Source organism: Falco rusticolus, chromosome 3 (genome assembly GCF_015220075.1).
Source record: "Falco rusticolus isolate bFalRus1 chromosome 3, bFalRus1.pri, whole genome shotgun sequence".
Lineage (NCBI taxonomy): Eukaryota > Metazoa > Chordata > Aves > Falconiformes > Falconidae > Falco > Falco rusticolus.
In genome coordinates this window covers 57,678,644-57,690,948 of record NC_051189.1, presented here as the reverse complement: position 1 = coordinate 57,690,948, position 12,305 = coordinate 57,678,644, and the positions used below count along the sequence as shown (strand labels likewise).

General features: G+C 36.2%; 1 protein-coding gene across 8 annotated transcripts in view; it reads left to right on the top strand.

Annotated features, from left to right (window-relative positions):
• LPIN2 (lipin 2) overlaps positions 1 to 12,305 on the top strand; it is a 47,211-nt gene that overhangs the window by 30,240 nt on the left and 4,666 nt on the right. For 7 of the 8 annotated variants that reach the window (XM_037382307.1, XM_037382309.1, XM_037382303.1 and 4 more), the window contains 14 exons: positions 21 to 144; positions 783 to 1,104; positions 1,346 to 1,445; positions 2,542 to 2,729; positions 3,921 to 4,014; positions 4,386 to 4,455; positions 4,557 to 4,646; positions 5,410 to 5,492; positions 6,609 to 6,753; positions 7,601 to 7,749; positions 8,200 to 8,286; positions 10,018 to 10,170; positions 11,203 to 11,317; positions 12,021 to 12,124. In XM_037382307.1, coding sequence (XP_037238204.1) covers positions 21 to 144; positions 783 to 1,104; positions 1,346 to 1,445; positions 2,542 to 2,729; positions 3,921 to 4,014; positions 4,386 to 4,455; positions 4,557 to 4,646; positions 5,410 to 5,492; positions 6,609 to 6,753; positions 7,601 to 7,749; positions 8,200 to 8,286; positions 10,018 to 10,170; positions 11,203 to 11,317; positions 12,021 to 12,124 — 1,824 coding nt within the window. Of the gene's footprint in view, positions 1 to 20; positions 145 to 782; positions 1,105 to 1,345; positions 1,446 to 2,541; positions 2,730 to 3,920; positions 4,015 to 4,385; positions 4,456 to 4,556; positions 4,647 to 5,409; positions 5,493 to 6,608; positions 6,754 to 7,600; positions 7,750 to 8,199; positions 8,287 to 10,017; positions 10,171 to 11,202; positions 11,318 to 12,020; positions 12,125 to 12,305 lie in introns of those variants that run through there. The other variant, XM_037382310.1, reaches the window with a different exon arrangement.

Sequence of the window (12,305 nt, the reverse complement as noted above, 5' to 3'; positions counted from 1 at the left end):
TTTAATTGTTGATTTGCTAGCCCTTTCTCTGAGCCAGTCTGCCCTAAAAGTGATTCAGAACTGGAAGTTAAACCTGCTGAGAGCTTGTTGAGATCTGAATCTCACATGGAATGGACGTGGGGAGGATTCCCAGAATCAACCAAGGTAAACTTATTGTCGGCTCTCACTTTGTGAACTGAGATTTGACGTATCTCAAATTGTGTCCTAAGACTGGAAATCTGCCGCGGTTCTTGAGAAGGCTTCAGCTGAAATGGGGAAGTAGCGCCCCCTTGTGGCTGGAAGATAGTAGAATATGTTACGTTCAAAAGCTGGTCAACAAAGTAATTTCAGAAAACCTAACAGTAAAAGTCTGAAATTTTAAAATTTTTAGTTAGAAACCGAAGAAAGAAACTTGAGAAATTAATTTCCTTTATTATAGGCTAATTTCTAGTTCATTCCAGAGGAATTTTAGCCTTGATAGAGTAAATTTGGTATCTAACAGGACAGCTGGTGACAGAAGCCCTGATATGTCCACATTTATCCTTTTTTCTTGCTCTGGTTTAGTCAAGTCAGCATTTCCTCTATGCCAGTTTCTTTACTGAACTTGTAAATAAGCTCGTATGAAGCTTCTGTTGCAGGGGACTTTGCTAATAAGGTGGGGCATGTTTTATGTTGCTAAAATACATGTTTAAATTCTTACCTGGTGTATTTGTGACCAGAATTTTACCATGAGTACAAATTCAATGTTTAGACCAGAATAAAACAAACGTGAAGTGAAAGGATTGACCAGTCTTGTTTTTCAGATAAGCAAGAAAGAGAAACTGGAACATCTCAGAACAGCTACCATTACTCCATCAGAGAAGACTCATTTTAGGGTCATTCTCAGCTCTGATGAAGTTGAAGATGATGATGATGTGAAAGATTCTGTCTGTACAGTACTGAAACCTGAGCCAAGAACTCATCCTCTGCTTAAGCAGATGGATGTTAAAGATTCTCTTGCTTCTGCAATCATAGAACCACAAGATCCATTGCCATTAGATGCTGATCATCATTCCAGGCTGTTGGTGGACCCTTTACCAGAAACAAAGCCAACAACAAAAATGGACTCTCCTTCAAAAAAGAAAGGTATATAATAAAGCTGTTGATTTTCTCCTTCAGTGTGGTCTACCAAATTTGAGGCCGTAGTGGAAGTAGTATAAAAGTGCCTATTCCATGTTTTCTATTTAAAGTCTTACCTGTCTAAAAGTATATTTAAACTCTTGCATTTATAAAAGCTACAAGTAAGTCTGAGTCTCTTACAATCACATTTCTCTTTAATGCATCTGGATAGCATCATCTTAATAATCTTATTTGTTAAAATTAATAGGGGTGCACAAGCGAAGTCATCATCAGGGACCTGATGATATTTACTTGGAGGACCTAAAAGCTTTGGAACCTGAAGTTGCAGCACTCTATTTTCCCAAAAGGTAATTTTGAATTAAAGTTCTTTGGAACGAGGGTTATTACATGTATGATTTAGGTGTTTATGAACCAGTTCTGAAAAAAAAGTATTGGACTTCAGGTTTCTAGGCTTTTGTGGAGTAATTAGTACTGATGTCACTGTGAGAATCTGTTTTTAATTTGACAAGAAACACATTGAAAGATCACATGGGAGGTCATTACTGAGAGTTGTCATCTTTGTGGAACATGTATGTTCTGCAGATACAGAGGTGGGATAAGTTTAAACTGCGTGCTTCTTTTGCACCAGTACTGTATTGTGCCATATTGCTAGCTCCAGATAAACACACGTCAGCTTGGTTTTTGCATGACCTGTACATCCCTTCCAACTTTTTTTTTTAATATCAAAAAAGACCAACAAAAAAAATCCCACCAGGTCTTCCTGCAAGGCAGCTCAGTCTCAAAATTCACTTTATTTTTAAATCAAATCAAAGCATTTTACACTCCTAAAATATTCTCCAGAAGAATAACTGTGTAGAAGACTTTGTAAAAATACAGCTTAATAAGAAGAGACTATTGGTTTATGTTAAAACTAAAATTGTAAACTTTTCTGTGCTTACTGATTACATTACTTGGGATGAAACTAATAACTCTAACCTTAGGTGATAATGTGGTATTTTTTTACTTAAGAGGATACTTTTCCTTTCTACTGTACTTTTTCCAAACACAGTGTTCTAAAAACATCAAGCAGTGTTCTCTTTCCTTTTAGTCTTGTTCTAGAGCGTTCTGGTAAAGACTGAAGAGTGTAGTGGTGTTCTGCAAAAACAGAATGTAGAGGATCTTTTCCTCATTTAAATCCAATTGTGTTGCAGGCAAGAGAAACGTAATTATTTTCCTGGAAACTGTCAGTCTGCCAGTATTATGAAGGGTTGGGGGGGTGTGTTTGTGTCTGGTTTTTGTTTGTTTTGTTTTAAGTCTATGTTGTAATTTGATGTAGTACTTAAAAGAAATGCAACAGCAAGATGACTTTTTTGAGTAATCTTATAGTGTGTGTCCTGTAACCTAAAATGTATACGTTTTTTGCAAGTGAAATACTTATGGAAAATGTGGACTTCTTCTCTTCAGCGATTCTGATCCAGGCTTCAGGCAGTGGACAGAGTCAGACACCCTTTCCGGTTCCCAGTCACCCCAATCAGTAGGAAGTGCTGCCGCTGACAGCGGTATAGAGTGCATGTCTGATTCTGCTATGGACTTGCCTGATGTTACACTTTCACTTTGTGGGGGTCTCAATGAAAATGGAGAGATTTCTAAAGGTATGTGAAAGACTAAATCATAAACAGTAATAAAGCTCAGGCAGCTAAACAGATGAAGTGGCTTGAATGCTCTGATTTCCACTGTGCTGTGCTTTGGCTTATTATTACGCTTATATTGAGAAAAAGGAATGGATAATCTGTCATTTTCTGAAAACCTGAAGCATTTACCAAGCAGAGATAGCAGAATTTAACCTTAAATTATCAAGAGCAGTTGGATATCTTGAGAAACTTTGTCTGCTTTTTCTTACTACATATTGCTTATCCAACCAGCCACTCTTGTTTCTGGCTGCAATTACTTGCTTAGTCCTATATAAATCTTCACAATTCATATTCTTTCCGGTTGCCTGATATTTTTTCTTTTTCAGTTTTATTTTCTGGTTTTGTTTTTTTGTTTGGTTGGGTTTTTTTAAGCAATGAAAAAACTTTGGACTGCCTTTTCTCCTGCTGTATTTTTCCTATCCTAAATTTTTGTTAACCTTTAGATTTGCACCAGCAGATTCTTCTCTCTTCATGCTCTAGTTAGTTGTAATGTTGAAGCTATATGCATTTTTGAGGGAGCACACAGTCTTCATGAACATGTCCTGCAGCATTTTTAGTATTACTCTTTTAATGGTCATCGTGTCCCTAATGAACAGCACTCCTGGTAACATGGTGGTAGTATTGGATTTGATTTGAAAAAAAAGTCTTCCTTGCAAGGGTTTTACACTAAATCATGAATTTCTGCAAACTTGTCCCTAGTCACGAAAATGCTATTAGTAGTCAGTTTATTAAACTGACTATTATATTTTTTATTAAAAAAACCTGAAAAGCTGACAGCATCCTTCTCGCTTCCCTTTTAGTGTAGTATGTAGGCCCCTTACCTGTCATAATAATTTTTAAAGAAAACTTGGACAAGCATAACTCTTTTTTCCAGACTTCATGCTGAATTAGTTCCTACTTCCTTCGTATCTTCCCTCTTCTAATTTCTTAATTCTCATTAATGTGGCTATTGAAGTGGTGTGAGGCTTTCCCTGTTACTGAGGAGGCAGTCACAAGACTCTTGACAGGTAGGCCATACTGGCTTATCTTGAGTGATCCTGCAAGATCAGCGAAGACTCTGAAACGACAGAAAGCATTTTCCTAGATACAAAATAATTGGACATATTGGGACTTTATATTATTATTTCTAATTAAAATATGCTTCTATTACAGAAAAATTCATGGAACATATTATTACTTACCGTGAATTTGCTGAAAACCCTGGACTCATAGACAATCCTAATTTGGTAATAAGGATTTATAACAGGTAAATTCTCTATGTTGTGTAATTAGGTCATAGAAGATCTCTTTTAAAATCTACCCTTTAAAGTGAATGTATTTCTCGGCTTCTACTGGAATTTGTGTTTTTGATAGATCTGTTTCTCGGTCTCAAAGAGAATGATTTTGAACTGAAGATTTGCATTAAATTTAGCTTTAACTGAAGTGAGACTTTTTTTCAGTAGTTACCACTGATAATGAATTGTATATATTAAAGTAACTCTGCTTGCAGAAAACTTTAATATTAGTTTTTGGCAGCAAATAAATATTTTCATCAAGAAAAGGGCAGTTTGCACGCTGATACTTATCTACCTCTAGTTGGATTTTGTAATATCTTATCAATAACATGTCTTAAAACAGGTATTATAACTGGGCGTTGGCTGCTCCAATGATTCTGAGCTTGCAGGTGTTTCAGAAGAGTTTGCCTAAGGTAAATAGATACATGGATATGTTTTTTTGAAGATTTTGTATGTAGTAACACATGATTATTTTGTTTTTCCGTACAAATTAAAAACATGCCTAACTTTTCAGGCTACTGTTGAGTCTTGGGTCAAAGAAAAGATGCCAAAGAAGTCTGGAAGGTGGTGGTTCTGGCGCAAGAGAGAAAGCATGACTAAACAGGTAACTGAGACCTATTTTCATATTTGTTGTTGTTGTTCACCTTTCTGTAGCTGTTGAAAGGTGAACAAATTGCAGTCTGTCAGAAGTGCCTCAGAATGCTGCTCATATAGCTGTGTCACTGATTGCCAACTGAGTTACTCAGCATTGTAGTAGTTGTGGCTGCTTCTGTATATTTAGTCTTAAATACCACATCTTTATTTGCTGTTACTAGTTGCTTCAACAAAATTTATTGTATTCAACTGTTGCACAGTGTTCTTAAAATTCTTCCTTGTAAGCCATAAGCAGTTTTCAGGGGTTCTCTTCAGTCACTGCAGTATGTTTTAGGAATGTATACACAAATAAATGAGGTGCTGTGCTGCATAATAGATGTTGTGCTGAGGGCACCCCATTTTAGACTAAATTGGGCACATACTCAAGGCTTAAGAAACTTTAAATTTATTACTTCCCCCCCAAAAAATGAATTTTATAAACTTAGAGGTTGCCAGCTCCTTTAATGATAAGTTTGTCATGTTAAACTAGCAGTTCTCAACTTCTGGCATGCAGAATTTTGTTTCCTGAAATAATAAAAAGCTTTAACGGATGATCTCTTCATAAGCATCCTTTTGTTAAATAATTTACGGAATAAGAATAAGCAATTCTGAGACTTACTATAGTTTATATACTACATTGATAGCTATTTGCTTAAGTGCAAACTATGAATTCACTTGGATCAGTTTAAAATGCTTAAAATGTCAATATGTTTTTTATTATTACATTGCTTTAGATACCAGAGGCAAAAGAGGGGAAAACTGAGACACAAAGAGCAAATGAACTTCCAGCAACCATAAAAGAGCAAGTTAATAGTAGGTGTGTTCCTGTCTGAAGACTGTTTTGTGGACTGAATAGTGTCTGGGGTATTTTTGGTTGGTTTTAGTTTTTTAATGAAGAATTCAGTAGGAATTTTACTGTGGGAAGAACTTTCCTCTGCAGAACCAGATGTGTTTAGCAAACAGTTCAGCAAAATAATGTGGCAGCAAACACTGTAGGAACTACAAATACACTACAATTATTTCTTAAATCCTACTGTGTTTACTTCTTAAATAATCACGTAACTGACAGAACAACAAACATATATATGGTAACCTTTAGTAATGGGCCACTGCTTTGTAAATATAGTGGTATTGTTTCTGAGATAATGTTTGTCATTCTTTTTTTGTTTTATCTTGTTTTTTGTAAAAGCCTAATTTTGTCTGCATGACTTAAACCATGTACAATTTTTTGTAATGTTAAGTAATTGAAACAATAAAATAATATTAATTACAGTGCACAAGTTGGCCAAAATTATGGTTAACAACTAGCACAAAACTGTCCCAGTCCAGGTAATTTATTATTCATATTCTCCCATGATTTTGTGAAGATACTTTTAAATGTTATTGGTGTCTTAAAGGTTTAAAACCATATATTTATTGATGGAGTACTTTAGAGAGATTAAATGCTGCTTTTAACCTTGAAATCTCTGATTAGCAGAAAAATAAGTCCAAATAAAGTTAAAAGGTGAGATACTCCACTAACTTACCACCCACATCTTAAATTATGTAGTAACTGTGGCAGCTTGTTAAAAAAACCAAAAACCACTGTTACTCATTCAGTGTCCCTTTTCATCTGCAGTTTACCTAATTCGTCAACACAGTATTAGTCACCACTTGACACTGTGTCTTTACGAAACCCATTGTGTATGGAGCCAGCTAGTAATAATAATGTTTAGAGCTCCACCAATACTAGCATGCATTACAAGTCTTACTTGCTTATTGGCATGTGCTGAGTTTATCTGGGCATTCGATAGACCATGGATTTTGTTAGTCTATGCTGTCAGGCTAGCAGCAAATCCTCAACATAAGCCAAAATTACTCTTGCCTAAGAATCTTACACCATTAAAGAAGGATTTTCTGTAGCTTATGCTTATTCTGGTTGATGTTATGTTAGACCTCCAGAAGATGATTCTTCTAGTGACGAAGCATCACAGGAGTTGAAGGAATCCCTGAAAATAGATTCTGCCCCAGTAGAGCATCCAGCCCATGGGAGCATTACATCTTATAAGAAATCACTTAGACTGTCTTCAGACCAAATAGTAAGTGGCATGCATTCCTTGTACATAGGATGCTTCATAATTCCACTCTGATTCTAAGACTTGGGATTCTTCTGCTTTTTAGAAGTGACATAAGTACATTTCACAAAGCAAAAAATTATCTCCAGGTTAATTTTCTAGCAGTAGAATAGAAAAAGAGTGGGGAAATTTAAAATTTAAAAAGAAATTTAAAATCATTTCCTGTGGTAGTGTGGGCAGATGCAGGCAATTTTTCATTATTTTTTTCTGTTGTTTTTATTAAGAATCTGTGTTTGGATTAAAAAATAATTTCTAACAAAGTTCTATAATCAAATCTCTATATTAAGACGTTGCCCCAAAAGTGGCATTGTTGGCTTCTGCAATTTGGATACCCGGGGGTCTGAACAGTCTAATAACTCGCATATAAATTGGTATGCAGTTTATTCGTCGCAGTCTAACTTTGAAGTTAACTCCGTTACTGTCTATACATGTAATCTTCATGAGCAAAGAATTTTGTGGAAGGTATGCACTAACTTTTTCTGGAAAATACTATTGCATACTGTAACAAACTGAGAGTTCCATTTGGTACTACTGTGAGTCTACTGTAATAGCAAAAATTAAAGTAGCAGAAAGTCAAATATCTGCTGCTGTAAGCAGCTATGGGAGTTGTGGACAAATACATGTACTCAGACTATAAAACAGACTTTACTAGCAGAACTGTGCCAGTGTTAAACCATGGTTCACTTTTTGATGAGTTAATCAAAATAGTCAAGGAAGAGTATATGAGTCATTTTCTATCACTCATTTATGATTCTAAAAATCTTATGGTGGGGGCAACTTACATTTTCAATTATTTTCATTATTTCTAAAGGCAAAGTTGAAGCTCAGAGATGGCCCTAATGATGTTGTATTTAGTATTACAACCCAGTATCAAGGGACTTGCCGCTGTGCAGGAACAATATATCTCTGGAACTGGAATGATAAAATCATCATATCAGACATTGATGGAACAATAACCAAGTAAATATAATTTTTAATTTTTGTGTGTTTGTGTGTCTTGCTTTGTTGATCCTATCCTGCTTTAAAAAATAAATAAATACAACTATTACAGAATGTTCATTAACAGTCGTTAAAAATATACGTTGCTTTGATTTAATTTGTACTTGCATTTACAGCAAACTAGAGAGTGTCTTTTAAAAGAATAATGCAAAGGTGTTAATGTTTACCATGTGACTATTGCCCTTTCAGTTAGACTTCTCCAGATGTAGCAGCCATAGGTTAACTTGGAAACTGACTCGTGCTGGATGGCCCTGCTAATTGCTCTGTCTGGAGTAGTTACTAATTCTCTTTTAAAATTATTAGGACCTTCTGCAGAGGTATTTCTTTGAATGCTCATTATAAACTGTATATTCATTAGTGTTTTTCTTTAACAAAACGCATGTACTTAGGTATCTCTGATTTTGCTTTTAGGTCTGATGCTTTAGGACAGATCCTCCCTCAGCTTGGCAAGGACTGGACTCATCAGGGCATTGCAAAACTCTATCATTCCATAAACGAGTGAGTATGTAATCTTATGAAGCCATTAGGATTTTCTGGAATTTAGGAATGAATGAGCAGGTAATTGGATCATTGTTAATAATTACGCAATTTATTACAATTTTTTGATCTAAATGTTGGAAAGTAAGCTGCTTCTGCCATACACAAACAAAACTAGTTTGTTTCCCCAGATGTATACTTTTACAGGAATGGAAGCCAACATTTTTACTAGTTCCTTTCTCAAACACTTGATTCTGCATTTTAGTTCTTGAAGTATGTGTGTAATGTTGTGATTACAAAACAGAACCATAATAGGAACAGTTTCTCACACAGTCATGCATATGTCCATTTCCGCCAACTCAGGTTGATACCAAAGCCTGTTACAAACATAGTACAGTGTAATTCAAACCTAAATTCCATTCTTCCAGTGCATAAATATTCTGTGTTTTAATGTGTTTATGACCAAACTCAAGTGAATGTTGCTTAGGATAGATTTCATGTTCTGAAACAAGCCTGATTAACACCTTGCCACTGCCACAAAAGGAAGGTGGTGGCCTGGCTCAAGTTTTCTGTCATTTTGTTGCACTTACAGCATAAGCGGATGCAGTTCAGTAGAACAGTAGAAAAGTAATTTGGCAAAACAGCAGTTTCCCCTTCCCGTCTCTGAGTGTGCTCATCTTGTGCTCTGCAAGAACCTGCAGAGGCAGCCCATGTGCGGAACTTCCCCCTTGCAGCAGTGGTGTTTGCTTAGTTCAAAAGTGTTGTGAACCACACCCTTATAAGTGTACTGTTCACCCAAGAGACATACAGCCTTATAATATTTACGTGCAGTTAACCTAGGGCAGAATAAACCTTCATATTTCCTCCCTTTTCAAATTCGGGCCTTCGTTTAGCAAACTTTTTTCAAAAAAATAGTGATACCAGAAATAATGCTTGCTGCTGAGAAGGATCACAGGATGATCAACTGTTAAACACTTCATTATCCACTTAAAATAATGAACTTTTATCTTTAAGTTTGGTAGTCTGTCTTTCCCCAAGAATATTTGGGGTCTTAGAATCTATTGTTGACCTTCATTCTTGTGGCCTTCATTCAGTGGCTAAACTTCATCTATGGAGATAACCTGAGCTTTTTTTTTTTTTTTATTCGGGGCATAATAGAAGAGTAGTTTCAGAATTACTTGCCAAATTGAATCGCGTCTTTGAAAATACACATAAACACTCAAGCCTTTTCTGCATGCAGTAACTGTGTACAAATCTGTGTAACAGATGAACCTACAAAGTCTGCAGGAAAAATTTAGGGGTTTGGTGAATGCTTCTTGTTATCTTTCACTCTGTGCTGCAAGTTCTGCCAACAACTTGAAAAAATCCAATGAAGTCAGATCTGGCATCTAATATTATGCGTTGCAGATAATTTAAATAATTGCTATCATCCTACAGCTGGGCTGAAAGAAGCTGGATAAACCAATATGGCACTGATTTAAACACAGTCTAGTCCATCAAATTGTGTAATTTGAGTATCACCATCCCTGCTCTTTTTGCACTCACGTTTTCTCAGTTTTGAGTCATGTATTTAAACTATTACATGCCTTGCAGATTTTTTAAGAGTGGAACAGTCTTTTCTTTGTGTGTGTGCAGAGCACTGCAACAAGTCAATACCTGAACTGATGCCTCTGGACATTGCTATAACCATATGCTTATGTTTGCAAAGAATCTTCAGCAGAAATATGAACTAAAATGATAATTCTTTTCTAGAAATGGCTACAAGTTTCTGTACTGTTCTGCACGTGCCATTGGGATGGCAGATATGACCAGAGGATACCTACACTGGGTGAATGACAAAGGAACAATTCTTCCCAGGGGTCCTCTGATGTTGTCCCCCAGCAGTTTGTTTTCTGCCTTTCATAGGTAAGCATGTGGGATTTCATACACCCACTTCCTCCCCATCTCAGAGAAAGCAGCAGGCTAAAAAAGAATTGGCATGCTGACCGTTATAGCTGTAACCAAACATTCCACTCTGTTCTAGATTTGCTACTGAGACTTGATGTCCCTCTAGTGATTCTAGTGACCTTCTAAGCTATGTGTTTTGTCTGAATTTCACTTGTAGCATACTTCTGTTTCTGTGGGCATGTTAGAAGTGGCTACAAAATGCAAAATGTCATTCGCAGAGCAGTTCATTTTCCCTTTTCCTCATTCCTCAAGTCCGTGACTGATTACTACTAGGTTCTGTTTATATCAGTACAATTTTGTCTTTTCAAGTATATCAGGAAGGATTGTAGTGCAGTGCTACTATGCAAGATGGAGGGAAAAGGAAAAAAGCTGGGGAATGTAGACTGTCATACTAAATGGTCTTGGAGTGTTGGGGTGCTACATATATGACTACTTAAAAAGCAATATGTGGACTGTAGGTACAGTTCAGCTCGGTCTTTTGAATCAGCCCTAGTCTACCTGTCCTTGATGGGAAGAGCTAATAGTGGAAAATCCTTTTTGGTTTTGCTTGTTTTTAGTAAAAACAACTGATTCTTGACTGGCAATGACAGTAACTTCCATTAAGGTCACTAAATAGGCTTTTAACACTTTTGTCAGAGACAGGAGTTGTAACAAGCTTATGTGTACTTGAGTAGGTCTTCTGATTCAGATGGCCATCTACAATAAAAGCAGTTCACAAACTGCATTCACAACTGGAATTTTCATCCCGTTTACTTAGCTTATGCACGGATTATTCACCTGTTTTTTTACTATGGATGTTGGAAAAAGCAGATGTTTTACTGTTCTGTTGTCTCTTGTGTCATTCTTGGGAAAACTACAGACCAATGTCTATATAACTACTAACAGTAGCAAGAGGAAGCAATGCAAAGATAAATATCAGATAAATGGGGGAAGGAGGATACCCTCTATCAAATCATGATTTAGAATTTGACTGTTGAAATTTTATTTTAGGGAAGTAATAGAAAAGAAGCCTGAAAAGTTCAAAATCGAATGTTTGAATGATATCAAGAATTTGTTTGCTCCCAGTAAACAGCCTTTCTATGCTGCTTTTGGAAACAGGCCCAATGTAAGTCTGCCCCTTTCTAATTGAAGGGTTAAAATGCATGAAGTACTTGGGAAGCAAAAGAAATAGGCTTTTCTTTTTGTCTATTTAAATTTGAATAAGGAAATGGAACACTGGTGCTTTTATGGAGCTGGTCAGGGAAAACCCACATGCAGATACCTTAAAAGCTGCTAGAACTGCTTATATGAGAAAGGTTACAAAGATGTGTTAGTATTTTCAGGATTTTATTGAATGTGTGCCACCTTTCCATACTCTTTTCAGCATTTTTGACAGCTTTATAACCTAAGGATATTCATTCAGTGCTTCTCAGTCTCGAATCCTTTTCCCTGTTGTATAGTTCTTGTATTTTCTCTGCAGCTCAGTGCTGTTGTAATTGGGCTAGAGAGAGAGGGGGTATTGTAAGAAGAATATTGTCACAAGGAATGGTATTGTGTGGTGTAGATTTTGTGTGTTTTCTGTTCCCAAGCCTGGGACCACAATTAAGAGATTGGGATGGGGGTAATGTTTCGTTATGCTATGTGTGTGCTGGGATTTTTTTTGCTTGTTTGGTTTTTTGGCGGTTGTTTAGGAAGCTTTATTTTTTGTAGGGGCAGTTTTACTGTAGCCTTTTTGGATCAGGTTTTCTCATTCCGTAGAAAAATTGTTTGTTTTATCACATTCAATAAGGAAATGTTGAAGCATTTGCTTTTGTTCATGCTTTTTGCAGGATGTATATGCCTACATGCAAGTGGGAGTTCCAGACTGCAGAATATTTACTGTGAATCCAAAGGGTGAACTGATCCAAGAACGGACTAAGGGAAACAAATCTTCGTAAGATCATTTTTGTTATTTCAGCAAAGAAAGTATTTAGGCATGAGATTACAAAATCTTTGAGTTTGTAACTGTGATGGTTCAGGCTTCTATTGCGACACATGAAAATCCTGTTTGCCAGACACTTACAGCTTTGGGTACTTGACCGAAACTTTACAAAAAGAAAAGTAAACTGGCAAAA